This window comes from Schistocerca serialis, chromosome 3 (assembly GCF_023864345.2).
Source record: "Schistocerca serialis cubense isolate TAMUIC-IGC-003099 chromosome 3, iqSchSeri2.2, whole genome shotgun sequence".
In the NCBI taxonomy this organism is placed as follows: Eukaryota; Metazoa; Arthropoda; class Insecta; order Orthoptera; family Acrididae; genus Schistocerca; species Schistocerca serialis.
The window spans coordinates 8,560,456-8,583,424 of record NC_064640.1 but is presented as its reverse complement, the minus strand read 5'-3'; the positions used below and the strand labels follow the sequence as shown (position 1 = coordinate 8,583,424).

General features: G+C 37.3%; 1 protein-coding gene across 1 annotated transcript in view; it reads left to right on the top strand.

Annotated features, from left to right (window-relative positions):
- LOC126469663 (organic cation transporter protein-like) overlaps window positions 1-22,969 on the top strand; it is a 546,524-nt gene that overhangs the window by 498,325 nt on the left and 25,230 nt on the right. Inside the window, exons 8-11 of the mRNA XM_050096803.1 lie at window positions 315-468; window positions 762-922; window positions 1,196-1,410; window positions 3,285-3,466. Of these exons, the coding sequence (XP_049952760.1) occupies window positions 315-468; window positions 762-922; window positions 1,196-1,410; window positions 3,285-3,466 (712 nt within the window). The remainder of the gene's footprint in view (window positions 1-314; window positions 469-761; window positions 923-1,195; window positions 1,411-3,284; window positions 3,467-22,969) is intronic.

Sequence of the window (22,969 nt, the reverse complement as noted above, 5' to 3'; positions counted from 1 at the left end):
GGGTAGTCTCACCATTATATTAATAATTCTGTTGAAGGAGCTGTCATGGCTGTCATTTGAACTGATTTGGGGAAACAATGATAAAGCTAAAGTAGGACAGCCAAATGAGGATTTTAACCCTGTTCCTCCTAAATATGAGACCAACACTTTATACACTGAGCAACTTCATTCTACAACACACCACACCATACTCAAATTGTGATATATTCTCCACTTTCTGTGTCTTTCAGATGTTGTTTATAATTAATGATACAGTCTTTCAGCTCATTGACAAAGACTAGGTTGACAACTCTCACCATTCATCATTTGAAAAGGTTGTTGCAGGAATCTGTCCGCTGGCTGATGGCACAAGGAAGAATGAAGGAAGCTGGAGACATTGTGAAGGCTGCAGCAAAAACTAATGGTGTTATTTTATCTGAAGGTGCACTCAAGAAATTTGATGTTGCTCAAAAGCCACAGCGTAAAGAGGTGATTTTCTCATCATTCTCATTATGTGCATGTGGTTCTCTGACTGCAAGAGTTGAAATTTTGCTGAATATCTTTGCTGCTTCACTCAAGAATGTTGTGGAATATAAACAGTAATTACTTCTATCATGATGGCAAATTAATGTGTGTTACTGAATGACTGTAATCTGATAACAATTTTTCGAGGTATGGTATCGCAGATAGAAGTAAATACTTCGAAGCTGGTGTGATCAGGGAAACCACATGCACTCGTATCCATGTTAATGCAAACATTTGCTATATTGTCTGGTTAAAAGTGTTCACATATGCTTGTTGCAGAAGGTGAAGGTGATGGACAAATACATGTTTGCTGTGAAGAGAGAGAACTTCCGTCGACACCTTCCCTACAGACAGCTGTGTTACAGGTCTTCCGATCACATGTACTTCTCCCCAGGCTTCTCAACTGCTGTTACTGCTGGTTTGTTTTCCTAACCCAGCTGTAAATATTCGTGTCCTTTTATAATTTGAATGTTTCTTAATTTAGTCAATCTCTTAATTAAAGTGAATAACAACCATTACTTCACTTGATTTCCTCGCTTCATTCATTTCATGTTGTATATTTTTGCACCTCACTGTCAGCAACATCATACAGACAATGAAATTTAATGTTGACTATTTCTACTATGTTAATATTCTTGAGACTAAAAGAGTGATTAATGCATTTAATTTCCCTTGTCTATTAATTTTTCAGGATTACAAATACTTTTGTCTATACTGGTCTGTCTTTGAACTCGGTGTCATTGGCTGGAAATAAATATGAGAATTTTGTGCTGTCAAGCCTTGTGGAGCAGCCTGCTTGCATCCTGACATACTTTATGATGGATAGTATAGGCCGTAAAGCAACACTCTGCAGTACTCTTGTATTCAGTGGAACAGCTTGTTTTGCTTGCTTGTTAGTGCCAAATGGTGAGTCCTGAACATAAGTTTATACATACAGATTTTACAGCTCTTTTTTAACCTTTGCCAATTTAACAGATGAAAAATAATGCTAGATAAAAACATAAAACTGGCTTTTTATATTTTTGTAAAAAGAAGTATGAGATCCTCAGAATGTTTATGATCAGTTTTAACTGGGCAGAAGTGTTAAAATATAGATAAAAACCACACTAGGATAAAGACCTCTGAATCTTACTGTTTTGAAAGCATAGTCTCATTCTACTGTAACTAGTGAAGACGAAAAATGAGGAGATAGGTCTAGATGACAAAGGGCATGTAGGTCAGCCAGAGCTTGATAGATCATTGCAGGTAAATAGGTGGGTGGGTGAGAAAGTAGATAGGTTGTGGGAGGTTAGTTACTGGCTGAGAGGTAGAGGCATCATGTGCACTGGATATGAATGTGGCACATGTGACCTCATTCCAGTTGCAAGCAAGTGGAGTTGTGCGCAGAAGAACTGTGACATGTAGGCATAGATTGGGAGGAGATAAAACAGAGGAAGTTGGAGAGAGTGTCAGTCACTGTCATTACAATTGCAGTGCTTATCTTTCTGTCTCAAAATATCACTATCCTCAATTTTGTTTATCATGTTGAATTTATGTGCAATTAAGTATTTCTTTGAGTTAAAGTTATCAGAAGTGGTCATGTGTCCATTTATAATTGTCATTTTCACCTGGATATCATATTATTATGCTGACATTTTCATTACACACTCTTAATGAAACCTGATTTGTCAGTTTAGTTCAGTTAATAAAATAAATGTATGCTGCAGTGTTTTAAGATGAGAGCATGAAGGATTGATATCGCTCACAGAAAACAAATAAAAATCAAATCTGTAATTGGCTATTCCAGACACATTTCAGCAAAGACAGTTTCTTTGTTTATTTAGAAATTTAAATGGCAGTATGAAGCTGAGTGTCAAATAGTTGAAAACACACACACACACACACACACACACACTTGAGAACTGCCATTCTTTCTCAAACATACTAAATAGTCTATCCAAAGACTTAATGATTGATTTCTCCCTTGCTCCTCATTGTAGTTTCCACCTGCTTCTCCAGTATTAGTTTGAGAGTTAAGGCAGTGAGATGAGAAAGTGCAGCAGTAGGCCATGGACAAAGTACAATAGCATATTTTGCTCTTCCTCCTCATTTTTAAAAGCTGCCACATTATTCATATGATATCTCTAATTGTGTGCTAAATGTTGGCAATACAGCTATATACATTGAATAATCCTAATTGATGCTGTTTCCATCTTGTTCCTACATTATTCTGAAGACTTGAAAATAATTTCATTTACTGTCACACAAGTATTACGTTCTGGAAACACTCTGTACACGTGAACTATCTGACAGTGTATTGTGGTGCACAACCAGTGTGAAATTAGATTTATATTTTGCAACTGGCTGGATGAGACAGCGTACAAGTTGGAGGGAAGCAAAGGCATACAAACTCGATTAGGACTATGTCTGGCACTATGCATAATCAAACCAACTTTCTGGTTGATGTTGTTTTATTTGTGTGTGTAGAGATGGTCTGAGCAATTTATTTTTAGACTTACTGCTATAAGTAATTTTGTCTTTCTTCTATTTTAACATGATTATAAACTGTTCTTGAATTTCCTGATGCTAAAAGTGCATTTTGCCAGGAATTTTGAGTATTCTTGGCCTCTAGGCTGTCTGCTTGCAGTAAATGTTTTGACCATCCAGTTTTATCTGCTGCAGGCTTTCTTTCTTGCCTTCATATTGCAAATTATTACATAAAGTGTGGTTAATATGTGACAAAGTAATTAATCATAAATTTCAATTCAGTCACTGAAAAGAGTTAACTCTTTATGTTTCAGATCTGACTTGGGTTACAACAATGCTGTTTATGATGGCAAAGTTTGCCATAACTGTGTCATTCTGTGCACTTTATTCCTTCACAGCTGAAATATTTCCAACTCAACTACGGAACTCTTTACTTGGTACATGTTCTATGATTGGTCGTCTTGGGTCACTAGCAGCAACACAGACTTCAACACTGGTAAGAAATATAGTCAGTTCTCTTCCGTTCATTTTCCTGTTTCTGCAGTAAAATATTTAATAAATAAAGTCCATGTTTCTACTAGAAAAAAAAACTTAGCAGATAATAACTTTGATGTCAACAAGAAATTAAACTCTAAACTTCTGTCTTCCTCTCACTATATTGTATGTACATTTTTCTTTGTATCTCTGAAACTTAAAAAAAGAGCAGAATGGAATACAGCTAATGGAAGGAATAAAGATAACAACTCACCTTAAGTTTAGGCATTGGATGGTTGACAGACATGTTAACAAGCTTGAAATTGTTGCTCTACTTGTAACTGTTAGGGAATGTCCTTCCTCAGAGTTAGATACGTGTACAAGTAGGAAGGTGGCTGAGGGAAGTATTCTGCACTAAGGGGGGGGGGGATACTTTACAAATGTTGCTGGATTTTTCCCTCTATGTGCTGTCATCTCAACACTAGGAAGACAATAAGTTGCTGCACATGCATGACAGAGTTGTTACTTGGTTAATTTCCATCATTCCAATGTAAATGCTATGCACCCAGTAAGCAAAGTACTACAGCTTTTGAAGAAAATACATTTGTCTGCCACTATGACAGAATCTTCGCAGACACCAGCAAATAGAAAACATTTGGAAATTAATGGACGAACCAAGACAACAGTGCTAAGAAAAAAAATGGTTCAAATGGCTCTGAGCACTATGGGACTTAACATCTTAGGATCAGTGCTAAGATAAAATTTTAACAGCAGCTCATATGAGCAAAAATTGGAGATGACAAACTGTAATGAAGTGTACATGTACCACTATTTTACCTGTGCTCATATCAATTCAATGGGGCTGTAATGGCCATTGTACAGTAGTAATCTAGTAACATGGTGCCCACATAGTTTTGTTATTTTGTCTATTTCACAAGGACAGTTGGCAAGTTTGTGGATATTGACAGCAGCAACTTTAGTCATGTCTGACAAGATGTGGTAGATCTCACTGCATGGTAACCAGTTAATAATATGAGGTTTCCAGGGTGCATTGCAGGAGCTTTGTTGGTTTCTACTAAGTGAATGCTAGCTTGTCCATCACAGTAGTCAAACTTGGGGAGGTATGGTTATAATTGGTTAAAAAAAAATTCACAACTGTGCACATCTTATTACAATAGTTATCTCACAAGCTTACTGTGAGGACACACCCCAAACCCCTCTTAAAATTTTCAGACTGCCAAGCCTATCATTTATTTTTATCACACTGATCATGTATGGTTCTGGCTGACATATATTTTGGCAGTGTAAGACCCAAGATGTTTCACTGTCTCAAATCTCTTGCATTATTTTTTGTAGGTGCAAGATCACTCCTCTCTGTAAGTAATTTTCTTGAATCAATCATCTCAAGATGATTGAAGCAATTAGCCTCTAATATTTGTAACGTCTTGCATTGACTGCCATTAGTAACCACAGCCTCTTCCAAATGCAGAACTAAGATTTATGCAGTTATGTATTCGGCTTTAGAATTGATATCAAATATTGTGCATTGGAAAATGTTTTAGTAAAATTGACTAAGTTGACCACTTTCCCCTTACAATTTCATCACTTTTGTGGTGTTTTAAAAAATCTTTTCCACTAGCTTTAATAATACGTGTTCCATTAGGTGGATATCTACTGCACGGTTTTCGGTCCTATACCACACACTTTATTTGCTCTCACTTGACAGTTGGCAGTGATGGGGCAGGTATCACATGGGAATGCATCATGTGCTTGTGACACTTTATTCAAGAAATTATGCACATAGAACTTTATGTTGCTACTGATTATGGATTGAAGGAGGCTAAACACTGAGGTCATCAGTCTCCTATTAACCTCCCACCCACAGGATGGAATCAGTGTACACCATGTGGCATCTGGAGTAAATTCTACGAGCAAGATTTCAAAATATCTGCATAATGTGTATCTGAGGTGGGACATGGATGACAGTCTGGTATTCATCTAATGGAATGTAGGAAAACACCTGAATCCACATGCAGGTTGCTCTGCACACTGGTCCTTGTTGTTAATTTGCTGGACAGATCTGAACCTGTGCCATTGTGCCTCCCTGTCCTGCAAGAGGGTGCTTTATGAACGTGGCAATCCAGGTGTGTATACCATTGTAGTTCTAGCTTGCTTGCATAGCACTTGGCTTTTTTCCTTTCTCATTACCCATGATGAACACAATAATGGTAGGCTTCATTTGGGTGCAGAACAGACTGAAATGCAGAACAATATTGGCAGTAGCATCACATGGTGTACTGTCAGCTGCTACTGTGCACCTCTCCACCACCTACCTTCTTAACTGTACAGGATTCTAACACAAACCTGGTACCAATATCTTTTCCCTCCTTCCCTGATCCATTTATGAATGGCATTAAGTGAGAACGACTATCACTAGTGCTCTATATGAGCTTTATTTTTGCTGATTTTCTGATTGTGATCTTTTTCCAAGGTTTGTGTAGAATGAGGTAATATGTTGCCAAACACATCATGGAACATACTCAGAATTTCAATAATAAACCTGTCCACAATGCACAACACTTCCCTTGTAAGCATTTGACACTGGAGCTTGTTGACTTCTGTAACACTCTCAAACCAAGTAAATAATCTCGCATTGAAATATGCTTCTCTTCATTGGATCTTCTTGAGCTTTTCTATTAGTCCAACATGGTAAAGATTCCAGACTGCTGAATAAAACTTGAGAATCAGCTGGAAGAGCATTTTAGAAGGCATTTTTTTCCCAGATGAATTACAGTTCCTCAAAATTCTTCCAAGGAATCTCTGCCTGGCATGTGGTTTTCCTACCACTTTAGGTCTCTTCAGTTGATTACTCCTATGTATTAGATTAGATATTCTTTTCATTCCATGAGATCTGTAATGAGGAGATCCTCCAAAATGAAGAACATGTCAGAAAACAAAAATACACAATAAATATTTACAATGTAGAGCAGATATTCTAATGTACCTTCCAAAGATCTCAAATGAAATAATCCTTATGGATTTGGAGCACATAGAAAAATCTAACACATTTTTATTCAAAAGATAACAACAAACTTGTTACAAAGCATATAAATGTCCTATACACTGAAGTACATATGATAATTCTTTTACCATTGTAGCCATGCATCATCAAATAGGAAAAAACATTTATTTACAATAATTTCATCACTGCATTGAATCTATACAGAAGTCAGACTCTAAAAAGTGCTCACATTGTGATATTACGTATTAGTAGCACATATGCATCAGTTGGTTCTGCCAAGAAATTCATCAATGGAGTGAAAGGAGTTGGCCACCAATAAATGCTCCTCTTCAACTGAACTTTAACAGTCATTAAATTTTTTATGGCTGCTGGCAAGTTGTTGAAAATCTGTGTTCCAAAATAATAGATGCATTTCTGGAGTGATATTAGTGACTTTAAATCTTTGTGAATATTATTCTTATCCCTAGTACTGATTCCATGAACTGAGCTGTTGATTTGAAAGAGAGATGTGTTCTGAATGACATATTTCATTGAGGAATAAATATATAGGAATTAGTAGTTAGTATCCCTAGTTTCCTAAACAGGTCTCTGCAGGACATTCTTGGGCTCACATCACACACAATTCTTATTACATGTGTAAGAACTCAGAAAAATTGGGCTTGGCTTCGAGATACCCTGAAAAATCATCCTGTGTGATAATATGGAATGAAAGTAAGCAAAGTGTGCTAGCTTTTTATTTTTATATCACATATGTCCACTGCAAATAGAAGTTTGTTCATCCCAGTGGAATTTGTTTTGAAGGTGTATTTACAAGATTGTAACACTTTCAACTTCTTATATCTGGTTGTCATCATATTTTAGACACATACTGGTGGAAATCCTCTAATTAATTTTGAACTTCATATATTGTGTTTTTTCAAAGTTTAGTGACAAAGAATTAGCTAGGAATCATATATTTACCTACATGAAAATTTCATTAGAGGATCTTTCTAAGATTATACTCAGTTTTCTGTTCATTACAATGTTTTTCTCATTTGCAAACTGATGAAGCTTTACTGATGAAAGGTCATTGATACACACAAGAAAAAATAATGGCTCTAAAATGGAATCTTGTGGGACATCACATGTAATAAGTTACCAGTTGGATGGTGCCTGATAGCTTAATACAATCACCTTTCTATTGACATCACTTGTTTTCTGTCAGATGTATAGGATTTCAACCATTTTGCAGAATTTCCTGTTTCATCTTAATATTTTAGCTTACTTGAAAAACTATTGTGGTTTACCTAGTCAGATACCTCTTACAGATCACAAAATATGCCTGAGCTTGTAATTTACTGTCTAATGAATTAATTAAATTCTATCTCTATGTTTATATAGCCTTCTCAATACTGGAATGCTTTAGAAATTCAAGCTGTGACTTTAACAGTATATTATTTATTGTCAGATGGTGAAGAAGTTGGTTGTACATTACCTTCTCAAAAATTTTCAAATATGTTGGAAAAATTAAATTGATTGGAAATGCTATGGTATTCCTTCATCACCTTTCTTAAACTAAGGTTTAACTTCAGCATATCTCAAGTATTCAGGAAATGTTCCAAAATTATTTATTGCACAGATAATTTAATATGTTACTAAACTCAGAAGCACACTCTTCAGTTAATTTTGTTGATATTTTATTATAACCACTAGGAGTATTTTATTTTTAAAGATTTTGTAGTGAACATTACTTCTACTGGAATAGTGATGAGCATATTCATGTTACTGAAGTTGTTTTGTACTGACTGGTCTGAGATATTCCATTGTGGCATTTACTGAGCCATACAACCACATAGTTTCAGTAACAATTATGAAATGCTTGTTAAAAAGTTTTGCAATACTTCACACATCTGTTACCAATGTCTCGTTTACTCTTAATGCTATCTGCTCTTACTCACATCTGATTCTGCCAGTCTCCTCCTACACTGTTTCCCACACCGTCTTTATTTTGTTATCTGGTGTGGTTATATTTTCCTTATAATGCATTTGCTTTGATGTCCATATTATTCTCATTAATATTTTACAGTATGTCTTATAATGATCTATAGCTGTTGGTGACTGACAGATATAGTTCTTTTGTTGTACAAGATACCTTGTTTAATCTGGGTTAGTTTTGGGAGAAAACAGTTTCAAAATAAGGTAAAGACATAATTAATAAACATGTATTTTTCATTTGTACTGTGAGAACTGTATACATCGCTCTGATTCACATTGTTGAGGAGTATTCTAAAACAATCACTTTTTTTCTTACTGACTACCCTATTTAATTCAGTTTTAGTACATTTTGTATCTGGTCCAGTATTAACATTTAACAAATGGAACAGCATATCATGGTTTACAAAGACACTGACTACTGGTTTTGTAGTATAATGTTGTTCATTAGATCTTCCTATAAAGATATTATCAATAGCTGTTTTTGAACAGTTGGTTACCCTGCTTTGAAATTTACAGCAAAAATTAGGTTGAATGATAGTGTTGCCGACAGTAATAAATTTTTACTTGAAGAGTTTTTAAGATAAACTATATTATAATTATGACAAACCACTATTTCTTTGTTTCTTGCTGTTGTATAGGCCAATAAAGCTTCCAGGTTATTTATGAACAGATTAAAATTACCTACAGGAGGTCAGTACACACTTACTATTATGAATGATTTATTATGAAATTCTTCTGTCACACTTGCTTCCATATGCTGCTCTTGACAAAATGTATGAATGTCTATGTTCTTAAGTTTATGCCAATTCCTGATTAATGTGGTGACAACCCCTCCTTTCTCCATTTCTGCTCTACAAAAGGGAGATGCTAACGTAAATCCTGTAACACTAAATACATCTCTACCAGCTGTCACATGATGATCAGATAAGTACATTCTATCAATGGAGTTTGATGACTCTTCTTCAACAATGCAGATAAGTAGTTAGCAGTGTTCAATATTGTAGTTCACCAATTTTATTTCTTGTCCTCAAACACTTTGATGAAATAAAGATACAACAATAGTTTAATTGAACAGTAGTGCATCTCTTAACCCTTTTAAGTGGAATATGTTAGATTTATTTACATTTAAGATGAACTGCCATTCTGTGCACTAAGCATCAATCCTCTGTACGTATTCCTGCATTTCACTACAGTTTCTGGCATTGCAACCTTCGTATACAGAACAGCATTATCCACAAATAGTCTTACCTAGCCACCACTGTTATCCTCTAGATCATAACAGTGTTGATACAAAGTTAACACTCTTGTTATTGTAATAATTATTTCCATTGCTGCTGCTGCTGCTACAAACATTGCTGAAATCCTTACATTAAATGTATAACATAATGAAAATTTCTAAAAGGAATCCTCATTATATGCAAGAGAAGATATTACCGTAACCCATTCAGGTAAAGCAAATGAATATATGCATAACAAGATAAACGTAGTATACTTATACAATTTAAGTTTTGTTTTGAAAACTGTGGTGTGTGTGTGTGTGTGTGTGTGTGTGTGTGTGTGTGTGTGTGTGTGTGTGTGTGTGTGTAGACTATTTTTGTCTATTTATACATCTATTCATTTATTTTATGTAAATAAATTTGGACCTTACTATCTTCTCTTGCATCTAACCAGGCATCCTTTTAGAAATTTTCATTACTTACACAGTTCATGTAAGGGTTTCAGCTGTGTTTGAGATAAAAGCAACCTCAACAACAACAACAGCAATAATAATAATAATAATAATAATAATAATAATACAGCAGTAACAGTGAAATAATTACTACAGTATTGTCAGACCTCTCAGTGAAATCAGCACATTTCTCAGTATATAACTTTGGTATTGACTGAGCATAATTTTGTACTAGCAAATTATGGCAGCTGTAATGGAAGGATCAAATTGCATTAAAATGGGAAAGACCAATTAAGACCAAGCACAGGAAATAGAAGATAAAAACACTTCAGGAATGTGGAGCTGTTGAGAGAGATGTTGCCAGCTGGACAGAGATTTTGAAGCTACTTCAGTGATATTCTACATAATTTGAAAAACAGACTGACAAAGCTTTTAAATCTCATGAGACCTTCCTTTTTGAATTTTAGAATTCACATCTGCTAATTTTCTTCCTATGATTTTACAACATAGCAATATATTTCTACATTGACACTATACAGTATGTGACAGGGTGTACATAATGTACAAGAATTATTCTACCCTCTTTATAATCGACTAGTGGCTGGTATAAGGGAAGAAAGACTCTCAATCTCTCTTCATAAGCCTAATTTCTCTAATTTTACCACTGTGGTGATTATGTGAGATGTTAGTTGGAGGAAATGCTAGTTCCTTGATTCATTTTGGAACATGAGCTCTTGGAATATTGCAACTAAGGTTCTCTGCCATGTAAAACATCTTTCTTGTAGCACCTGCAACTGCAGTTTCTTGGCATGTTTATGATACTCTCAACTTGATAACATGAACCTATGGTGAAGTGCACATGTTTTCCTTAATTATTATCTGTCTGTTCTGTTTGTTCAACTCTGTAAAGACTCCAGGCCATTAAACAATTAATCGAAGTAGTGTTTTATAAGTGACCTTTTTTCAGTAAATATGAGTCCAACATCTATTTTCCATATAGTTAGATTTATGATTGTTTCATCTGAAATCATTCTCAAAAAAACTGTTCTAAGTACCTAACAGACTTGAAGATTGTGATTGATTCCAGTGAGGTATCACTAATCACATTTTCAAATAACATCATATCTTTTTGTCTATTTATGTGCATTGCATAATGTTTATTTGTGTTGAATGTCTGCTGTCAGTCTTTGAAACTGACACTGATCATTTCTGCCTTTTCTGAGAATTTCCCTATAATCTCATCATCTTTGACACAACTGTCTCACCTGTGCAAAGACTTCCTACCTAACTAGCCTTGTGCAACATTTACTTAAGGTGATGCCTTCTCATTAAGAAAAATGTTCTGAGATCTGTCTTCTAGAAAGTCTTTATCATATTGCATACCAGTGTCTGTGTGGATATTCTGCATGCAAGTATTTTATTTACTAATCAACTGAGGAGAAGTTTATTCAAAGATTTCTGGAAAGTAATGCCAGAACTAGATAATCCATATCAAGTCTGTTTAGAAAATAACTTTATTTTTTAAAAGTTTATTGTTATTTTGTTAGATTATTGGTTCTTTTCCCCTTCAAATTACTCCCCTTTCCTATTCACACACTTTTCCCAGTGGTGTTTCCATTTTGCAAAGAAGTCCTGAATAGTTTCATTTGAGCTGCCCTTTAAGGTCTGCGACAAATTTGTTTCAGTGTCATCAGTACTCTGAAAATGGCATTCTATCAGCACTGATTTTAATTTTGGAAATAAGAAGAAATTGCTAGGAACTAAGTCGCATGAGTAAGGAGGCTGCAAGAGGACTGTAATCTTATTTTTGGCAGAAAACTGATGAACTGATAAACCTGTGTGTGTAGGAAAATTTTTGTACTGCAAGAACCAGGAGATGTTTTGTCACAACTCTGGTCTCTTTTCACAGATTTTTTCATGTAACTGTTGAAAACTGCCTTGATAGTGCACATAGTTCACTGTTTCACCTCGAGGTAAGAATTCAAAATGCACAGTTCCATTAAAGTCATTAAAAAAAAATGAGCATCACTTTAACATTGGATTGAGACTTACATGCTCTTTTGCAGCGTGGGAATCCTTTGCCAACACATTCTGATGACTGAACTTTAGTCTCAATGTCATAGCCATAAACTCAGCTATTGTCTCCTGTTATTGTAATCCTTTGCCTGAATATTACATTGTCATTGACTTGTTCAAGGATTTCCCAACAAATGTCCACTCGATTTTCTTTCTGTTGTTGTGTCATCAACCAAGCAACACATTTCTCTGCAACTTGACACATATTCAGTTTTTCAGTAAACTATCATGGCATGACCCAGCCTAGATGCCAGCCTCTTTTGCAATTTCTGTGACAGTTGTTTGGGGATTTGCTAGCACCAGATTGTTGATTTTCTGGATGTGTGAGACATGGATTTATGTGTGTGGACTTCCTTGTCTGAGGATCATCTTCAATTGAATGACAACCACTTTTAAATCCTGAAAACCATTTGCAACATTGTGTATGACCCAGAGCATCATTTCCATAAGCTTGTTTCAAAAGCTGACTTTTTCTCTAAAAGTTTTCCCTAGTTTAAAGCACAATTTTAGGTTGCATCATTTTTCAAGAAAATAGCACATTTCAAAAATTTCCACTACGACTTAAACATGTTGCATTCAAATAACAATACCACGGAAACTGTAAGAGATATCAACTCTCCAAAAACATGTGGTTACAAAGGAAGTGATACACAAGGCAAAATGTCTCTACTGGCATGTAATTCAAAATGTTTGGCTATTTTCTGAACAGATCTCACACTTGGGAAGCAGTGTCAGAGGAAAGCCTGGGGTAAAAAACCACATCCCTTACCAACCTGTATGATATGCTGTCTGAAACCGACATTGCACTTCAGTCAGTGCGATACACTTCTGTTGGAAATTATTTTCCATTCCATGTCAGCTCAAAGCATATGCAGGAGGGTCATGATCTATAGATTGTTGCTAATAAAAAAAATACAGCATATAAAATACACCGTGGAGAACTGTGGCAGAGGATAGAATGAAGAACCACATTCTCTCGGTGTGCATGAGTTGAGGGCTTATGCTGAAGAGGTCACCTCAACAACAACTGGCAGCACAGAGTGCAACCAGCTCCAAATTTTGTCTCTTGTAGAAAAAATGATGCCTGTCCCTTGGATGATGAAGTCATGACTTATCTCTTCTGACAATTGGCAGAGGAGATGAAAACAACTAACTTTCCTTTTTACTGAAACTCTCAATCTCAAGCAGTGTTCCTAGAAATGACCATGGACCATTTGTTTTTGAGCTGAGTGGAAAGGTTGAAGCATAAACAGCGGAGACCAAGAACTGCAGGGCCCCCCTTTGGGACAGTCTCATGATGGATATATGTTAGACTTGTTGGCAACAAACAAATCCAACCTCTTTGATGCTATTCATATAGAGATTAGGAACAGTGACCACAATGTAGTTTTGGTGGCAGCTTGTACTGGTACCAAAATAGATGTGTTATACATTAGTGTAGTGTCTGTATTTGACAGTGTGTATAAAGTTCTATGCAGATGTCTGAAGTAACAGACACTGCTGATGATTTTTAGCCATATTAAGCTATGAAATTTATTCACAAGTTGCAAATATGGTACCAACATACCTATCCAATTTACTGAAAACAAATGAAAATTTGTGCCAGATCACGACTCAAACCTGGGTTCCCTGCTTCACATGCATGCATGTCTGAAGGAAAATTGCATCAAAATTTAAAAATACTATCAAACACAGACAGTGCACTAATGTATTTCATGCAAAGTCAAGCTAATCTGATGAAAGAACTATATAAGTCTGTCCCTGTGTAGGAATCACGTCATTGTGTGAGCACTATGTGTAGCAGACACTGGGCCATATGGAATTTTGGATCTGTTTGTGAAGCATGCTCAGATAACTGTCATTGTTCAGGCAACCACTTGCATAAAATGGGAAATCATGGTTTGAGTCCTGGTCCAGCACAAATTTTCATTTGTTTTTAGTAAATTCTATAGCCGTTGTAGTACCATACTCGCAATTTGCAAAAGCGTTTTGTGATAAAATACATACGGTTAAAATTTAAGCAGGAAAGTCAGGATATTTTACAACATTAACGAATAGATTATAAATGTGAATGTGCAGAAATGAAATACAGCAATGGCATGTTAAAACCGACATAGTCTTTCAATGATAATGGCTATTTATACATCATGTTTATGATAACAGTTCAGAAATATGAGCTGCTTGTGATGTTACATTATCAGGCATTTAAAAATTTGTCATCTGAGTGGAAAGAGTGTCCAGGAAAAAAATGTTAAAATTTAAATTTGGGAAGGAATTCTTGATTTCATAGCCTTTTGACCTCTGTGGTAAGTGAATTGAAAATGCTTGTGAATTTCTTTACGAATGAAAATTTCTTTTCAATCTTCAGCAACTTCTGGTAGCCAGTTGTGGTTTTATATCCATAATGCTACACGGAGATTTTTCTTTGCGAACATGTTCTCGACCATTCTGTGCTGAAAAAAAAAGATCGGTACACCTTTCTGGAGGTTCCATATACACACAAGATTTATTACTGCATCAGTGCATACAGAGTACATGAAATGATTACATTTACAGATCAATAGTACAAGTAGTTCTGAGGCTCCAGATATTGATCCGCGCCGAAATAATTGTGTCGGTACACGGTATAGCAACATTGCAGGCATTGACTCTGGCATCCAGTTGAACATACAGATGGCAACTACTGTCCCGGGTTACACTGTGCCATACCTACTCGACCTGTCAACACGGTTCCGTAAGAGTTGTCGGTCGACGAGATGCGTAAGTCACTTCTCGCCCAATCGTATCCCACACGTACTCGATTGGAAACGAGTTCTGAGATTGTGCTGGCCAGGGAAGTTGCTGCACATTTTGCAGAGCACATCGAATTTAATGGGCAGTGTACGGGTGAGCACTATCCTGTCGGAACAACACATAACTTTCCTGTTGCGAGAAAAGCAAAAGAACGGGCCTAATGACATTCTGCATGGGCCAAATGCCGGTTAGCCTTCCCTAGGGAAACAGCAAAGGTGAACAAGAGTTGTAGCTTATCACACACCAGAGCAAAAGGCCTGGGGGTGGGCCAGCAGGCCTCGGACGAATGCACTCTAAGAGACATCACTCGTCAGGTCTACATCGTACACACAAATGACCATCACTTACGTGCAGGGAGAGTCTGCTTCATTGTTGAAGACAGTGGCATACCATTCCATCTTTCAAGTGATCCTCTGACAGCACCAGTCAAGTTGTGCACATCAGTGCTGTAGTGTGAAAGGAAGACGGGCTAGAGGTGTGAGTGCCCGTGGTCCCAGTGCTAAAAACTAATTCGTAACAGTTTGTGTTGACACGGCTGGGCTCACAAGCACTCTTATCTGTAGCTGTACAATCTGACACTGCTGCCCTTACAATACAATGATCCTGGTTGGAATTTGTGTGGTGTGGATGTCCAGAACCTCGTTACAGGTGTGGGAATGCTCTCACGACCACCAGTACCGGCACCATTGCACATCTGACGCAGCATATCCATCTCGTGTGGCAATTCCCCAAAAAGACCGTCCCGCCACTCAGAAGGCCACAATTTGCCCCTTTCAAATTCATTCAGTTGGCTGCAGGAAGCACAGGACCATCTCTGTGGCACGGTTGTTAACTGGCTTCACCTATTTGCACCACACTCGGCCTTCTGGATGTGACCATTCCCTGTTAATGGGAAGAGACAGATAGCGCCCTGGTAGCTATGCCACAACACTATCTGTTGGTGGATCACGTTGAAATTCTTATCATTCGATCTACTATATCCGAGGTGTCATATGCCTTCGTCAGATGAAAACTGACATTGTCTTTCTGAGTGTACCAACTTTCTTTTTCCAGCAGTGTGTATAAGTAATCTGTTTCCTGGTGATGTCTGTGATTTCTTTTTCATCCAGATTCCACTTTCATAATTTGGTCTTAAGATTATTATGAGAATTTTTCTTTTCCGTTTTCGAGTAATTTTGATGTGCCTCAAATTGGCACGGTTTCAGTTGCATAAAGAGGTTATGCTTTAACACCTCTGCTAAATTGTCATCATTTTTCCCTTTTGTGATAAGGATTTTTTATCATATCTGTTTCTGCTGAGTTTGTATGCTTTTTCTAGTTTTGGAAATTTGCATTTGTTAGGCGAATTTGTGTAGATTTTTCCAAATGTGTAATTGCAAGTTCATTGTTGAATCTTGATCTGATCCATTCCATATAATGTCTCTTCTAATATGAAATTCAGAGATTAGCTTATCCACTATTTTCTGTAGTTTCTCTGCGGATTAGATTACCTCTGGTTTATTACTGGAGAAGATTACAATGTCATCAGAAAATGCTGGAAAATGAATGTGACGTTTTGGAAACTTCTGGCAGTTTTTATACTTTTAATTTCATTATGCCATTTCCTGGTCATTTTTTCCAGAACTAATAAACTGAATAGTAATGATGATGACCCATCTGCTTGCCTTACCCCTGTTTTGATTTCAGATTGTTCAGAAAGTTATCCAAAAACTTTAATTATGAATGTGATATTGGGCAGAGTTTGTACAGCAGTCAGTTCCCTTCTTTTTTTTAGACATTATTTTCTTTTTGTGAGCACCAATAATACAGAAAAAAGAGATGATAAAATTGCAAGAGAGTGACCATTCTATTAATTTAATTTTTACTTAGTTCTTTAAAACAGTTGTTAGCATGTGTGTGTTTCAGTTATATGTGAAATTCAAATCTCATTGAGAACACCACTGATATGTACCTGGACTGGTATGTGTGATCCCTCAACTGTAAAGACTGACTTTGAAATTTTGACGACAACAGTGTAAATCAGGATTATGTTGCAGACCTACCACTTTTCCACTTTCTACTTGGCAAAATATAAAAATAATCAAGGCAGAGTGTGACTGATGTTTATTTAAACTTTATCTGTATTCCAGCTCTTATTGTAAAGTTAGTGCAAGTATTGTGTTCTGCTCAGTCAACAATGAGACATAATTAAGATACAACACTGTGTGGAAAAAAAAACAAAAAAAAGAGAGAGGAGAAGGAGGAGGAGGAGGAGGAGGAGGAGGAGGAGAAGAAGAAGAAGAAGAAGAATGAAACATCCAGAAGGGAAAAAAGAAACAAAATGAATCTTCATGTGTTTAGAGAGTATGTCACATTACAGCAGTGATTACAAAATGGAGTTGAATTTATAAAGAAATTATCAGTATGATAGTGCACCAACTTTGGGCTGGATGTATGCACTGATTTGCCTAGGAAGGGTGTCACAAAGCTATTTTATCCTGAAGCAAGCCAGCCCACAACTCTTGTAATTGATGCCTGACGTCCTGAATACTGGTGATGAGACAGAGTTTACATCCAAACTGCTCCCAAACATTCTATTAGGGACAGATCCAGGGATCTTGCTAGCCATATGAGTACCTCCTGTAAAGTGGCACCTCGATACCATCACACGAGAGGTAACACACGATCCAGGATCTCCGAAACGTACCATTGTACCATCAGAGTTCCCTCGATCACTAACAGCTGACACCTGAAGTCACATCCAGTGGCTCCACACGACGTGACACAAAAAGTAACACTGCTTGCTTCTCCAAAATATTACATGTATGGGACCTCTTCCCAGGTAATTGTTATACCTGATGACTGTGGACAGCTGGGGTGTTGCAGAACCATGAGTCATTGCTGAAAACAATGTGATGCAATCAGTAGTCCGACTCCCAGAATGGAATTATTTCAAATTCAGCTGTTTGTATTGTTGTGTTAACTGCAACCTATGTATGGAATGGTAATTCCCTTGTCCTGTGGTTACTATTTTCTGACCGGTGGTACAGGATGATGCAGAGTGTTGCGAGGGGTCCATTACTACTTCTTCGATGGCAGGCACGTATGTGAAAGGATTATAACGTGCTCGATGCACAGTACGGCAATCTTTCCTTGTGACGGTCAGACTTGAATGACCAGAACCTTCACATTGTGTATGTCTGCTTTCGTGTTCCCGTGCAGTCCAACATTAGGCCATTGTCACATCTGAATGCACCACAACTCTGGATATTGCATGATTTGACCAGCTGGGCAGTGAGGCTCCTTTCAAACACTGTCAGATGCTGATAATGCTGTCTCACATGAGTATGCAGCATATCCATGTGCATTAGAGTGATCATTCAACATATGACACTGTTCGTGGCCCCTTATACATCCTATGAGGCCTGGTAGCAGCACTAAACACACACCACCAATGCACTCTGGTGGCTTTCCTGTCATAGGGAATTGGAACCTGTCAATGGTGTGCATATGCAAAGCTACACTGACATCCGACATTGTCTTCTGGGTGCTTCACTTTTTTTGTTAGGCAGTATATTTTGTTTTGGAGTGCACAGGCTATTTTTGTACTAAATTTACAGAATTATGTTTGTTGTGTACTTTATTTACAATTGATTTCTGTCTTTTATGGATTCATCTTCAGGCTCTTTAACACAGTTATCAAAATGAAACACAACCACAGTTATGTCTTACCACTGTACCACAGTATTCTCTAATGTAGTAAATTTAAGACATTATCCAGTGCAATGGAAGCAACAAGGTCCCCAATACCTTCTTCAACTTTAAGAAAGGGTTAGATCAAATTAATTGCTCAAGGAAATTCGTGTTTCAGTAATGGTGAATCTGGCCATGGTGTTTACATTAGTATTTGGTTGCTCTTGTTCATACTGATCCTCAATATGAAATTATTAACTGCAGAGTAACATATTCACAGAAAGACACATTTCCCATAGATATCATGACCTTGGTTTACACTAACAAATTAATTCCTGTTTAATATGGTACTGGATACTCACTGGTGGAATATTATTAATTTAAGGAGTGAAGGTAACAACTCATGAAATAGGTTAGGCAGTGGGTTATTGATAGACAATAAACCAGACTGCAAATGCTGATTTTGGAAGAATCTTTAATCACAGCTAATAAAGAGGTTCTCAGTCTTCCCTTTGTGCCTATCAATGACTCAGTACCTCAACTATTTGGTAAATTGTTGCTGTTACTCCTTAAATTATGTAACTCCTTTTGCATGTAATTATTGAGACTGTGTCTACCTTCTTGACATTAACCCAGAATGTGTTCACACCAGTTTGGTAATCTCAGACTTGATATGTGACACACACACACACACACACACACACACACACACACACACACACACACACTGAACCTCTATTTAAGTAGTGAACAGCATTGCACTGTACATACAACAAATACAAATACAAATACATTTGTTGGACTATAGGCATGTGATAAAGACATTAAGAGTTATTAAACACAGTCAGCAGGAAGATAATAAGTTTAGGTTTTCATATCCTGTAGACAAGGTGATCATTATAGATGAAGCCCAAACTCAGCTTGGTGAGGGATAAGAAGTAAATTAGTTGTTCTTTTTAAAGGAATCATCCTGGCACTAGCCTTATGTGAAATTAGAAAATCATGGAAAACCTACATCTGTATGGCAAGATGGGGATGTTAAGTGCTATCCTCTCAAAGTTCTTATCACTGTAGTTGTCACCACAACTTTGGAAGGGGAAGGGAATGGAGGGATGGGGGATGGGGGTCGCTGTAGAAAGAGATAATACACTAGCAGTGAGGTGGTGTGTGGGTGGTGTGTGGGTGGTGTGTGGGTGTGTGTGTGCGTGCGCGTGTGTGCGTGGGCGTGTGTGCGTGGGCGTGGGCGTGCGCGCGTGGGCGTGCGCGCGTGCGTGGGCGTGCGCGTGTGCGTGCACGTCACATGTCAAGTCTGAGATTTCCAAACTGGAGTGAACACATTCTGGGTTAATGTCAAGAAGGTAGACACAGTCTCAATAATTACATGCAAAAGGAGTTACATAATTTAAGGAGTAATCGCCAGTTGGTTGTACGGAATCAGTGCTACACTATATGTTTACTTGGAGATGTGGCAGGATGGCAGGAATAAGCTATCATCTTTGGACATATCCATGGGCACAACATGAAGGAAGTTGCTCAGTCTGTTGGTGGATCTGTGTGAACTGTTCAACATGTGCACAGTAAATGTTGTACCTCTTGCAGCCACATAACCAGATGTATGAGAAACAATTGTAAAAGGATTGTAACCAATGGGGACCAGAGATGAGTGTCACATCTTTTCAGTGCCAGTCAGTTTCAAATGTAACAGAAAATGGTGCCATCAGTGATTGCAGGTTCATCTCAGCAAATTTTTGAGTGAACATTGTGAAGAGAACTGCATGCAATGGACATTTGGAGTTCAGTACCTTCAAAATATCATTGCTAACACTGGCACATAAAGCTACACATGTTCAGTGAGCCAAACGACACAGAAACTGGACAGTAGCTGACTATTGGCATGTAATGTAGTCCTACAAGTCACTGTTATGCCTCTTTTGAAAGTTGTGAAGTGCACCGACACCCCAATAAGGCATTAACCTGCAGTGTGTTACGGGCTTGTAGAGACCAGAGGTAGTTCTGTAATGCTCTGGCTTTCATTCAGGATACCATAAACATGAACCAGGATGTTTATTTCAGTGTTCTAGGTGACAAACATTTATACTTTCTTCTACATCGTAATGATGAGTACACTGTGGATACTCCTGTGTTCCAAGATGGTAATATCCATATTCACAGGATTGCGCATGTGCATGTTCACGCGCGCGCGCGCACACTCACACTCACACACACACACACACACACACATACACACACTCACTCACTCACTCACTCCTGGTTTCACAAACACTCAGGTACCCCATACCACCTCAGCTTTCCCACAAAATCACCTGATCATAATTCATAAGAAAATACTGGAACTATATAGAACAGCTGCAGAATATAGTAATCAACATTCCTACAGTTTGGTAGCTCCACAGGATTTAACCATCGATGAGTGGCTTCAACTTATCAAGGCAAGGTGGTTACGTGGTATTAGTGTAATGTTTCCAGGGGGGTCTAATGCTTTGTGTATTGTGTTTAGGCCTTGTTCACTGCCATGTACATTTATCAAATACAAGAACAATTTCTTTGATAGTTTAGTTGGAAGAAGTAACTGGGTAGAAGGAACTGGACTGTCTGCAGAGAACCATGTTTTAAGTCACATATTAAGATTTTACAGGGCAAGAATAAGTGGAGTGTGGCTGAAAAGTATCAGAATTTAGATTTCAGCTCTACTTTTTGGAGAGTCAAGTACATAGTGGGATCAACCACAAAATTTTTCAGAGCTATAAAATCTTTAAGAAGTCTTTCCAAGTAGGTAATGCTTACAAACATTTATTTAATTGTTTTTCTTAAAAAAATCAATAGAATCAGTCTTAAGTTTTAAAAATACATAGAAAAATCAGTTCTAAATCCCAAGACAACTGGTTCTTACAAAACTGATTCTCATCTCAAATACTGTCAGAATTGCTACACATTAAAGAAAATGTGATTTCAAATTATTTCAAATACTCTCTGAAGTAGAAAAAGCTCACACCAAAAATATACAGTAAAATTTTAAATAATATCCTTCTTTTTTATATTAACCAATACCCATTCTTTCAAATCAATTTTTAACATATTATCGAACTTTTTCTTGTGATTCGAAATGTGATTTAATGTATAGTGTCTTGGAGTTGGTTAGAAATGCATTTTGTGGAAAACCCCTGTGAAGTTGGACAAAAACTCTTTCCCTAAGTTTGCCCCACCATACAGGGGATAGGCAAAATAATGTGAAAACCTATACTTACTCAGGAATGATTTATTAATAAGGGGTTGGACCCTCATTTGCCTTCTGCGAATACTGGCATATAATGATTGTATAATCTTCAATAGAATGTTATGCCACTGTTCAATCAGAGGCTCTTCTAACTCCTGTAGTGACAAGGGAGACAGAAATCTGCTCTGGAATCTGTGCTCCAATACCACCCACAAGGGTTCAATAATGTTGAAGCCCAGGGAATATACTGGCAGGGAAGACATATGCGTCTCATACTAAGATTGTACTGTCCAGGCTCTGTGAATGGGTGCATTATCATCCTGAAATATGGAATCATTGTTGGGGAACAACATTTGAATCATGGGATCCACCTGATCACCTATAATGTTCACATAATGGTAGGCTGTTAACATGGCCTTTGAGAGTAGTGACGGGACCAGCGGAATACCATGATATGGCTGCTCACAGCCTCACACTTCCACATCTATGCTTAATCGTTGGAATCAAGCAATCCGGATTGTAGGGTTCTTTTGGCGTTCTCCAGACATAAACCTGGCTCAATACTGGAAATAACTAAAACATTGATTCGTTGGATCATATGATGTGTTTCCACTGATCAGACAACCAGGATTTACGCTCTTGACGCCATGCTTTGTGCTTCTTTGCATTGGTTTTCATTGCTAATGGTTTCGGTATAGCAGTTCATGCGTGAATGAATATTCACGTTATGGAGTTCTCAGTAGACAGTGTTGATAGATATGAGGTTTCGAAGATGGATATTGAGCTCTGCAGTCACTTTAGCCACCATACCATAGTTTTGTGTTGTTTTAACAAATTCCTGTTAGCGTATTATGATTTGTCATTTAGTTTTGATTTACGCCCACTATTATATTTACATGATGATGATGTCTTTCCATGTTTTGTGTAGGCTGTCATGACTGTTGAAACAGTTGCTCTTGAAACATTCAGTAAGTTGGCTGTCTTGATTACTGACGCTCTAGCTAATCAGGCTGCCACAATCTGCCCTCTTTGGAACTCAGTTAGGTCTTTCAGTGCACATCGACCTCAGCCTCCAAATGCAAAT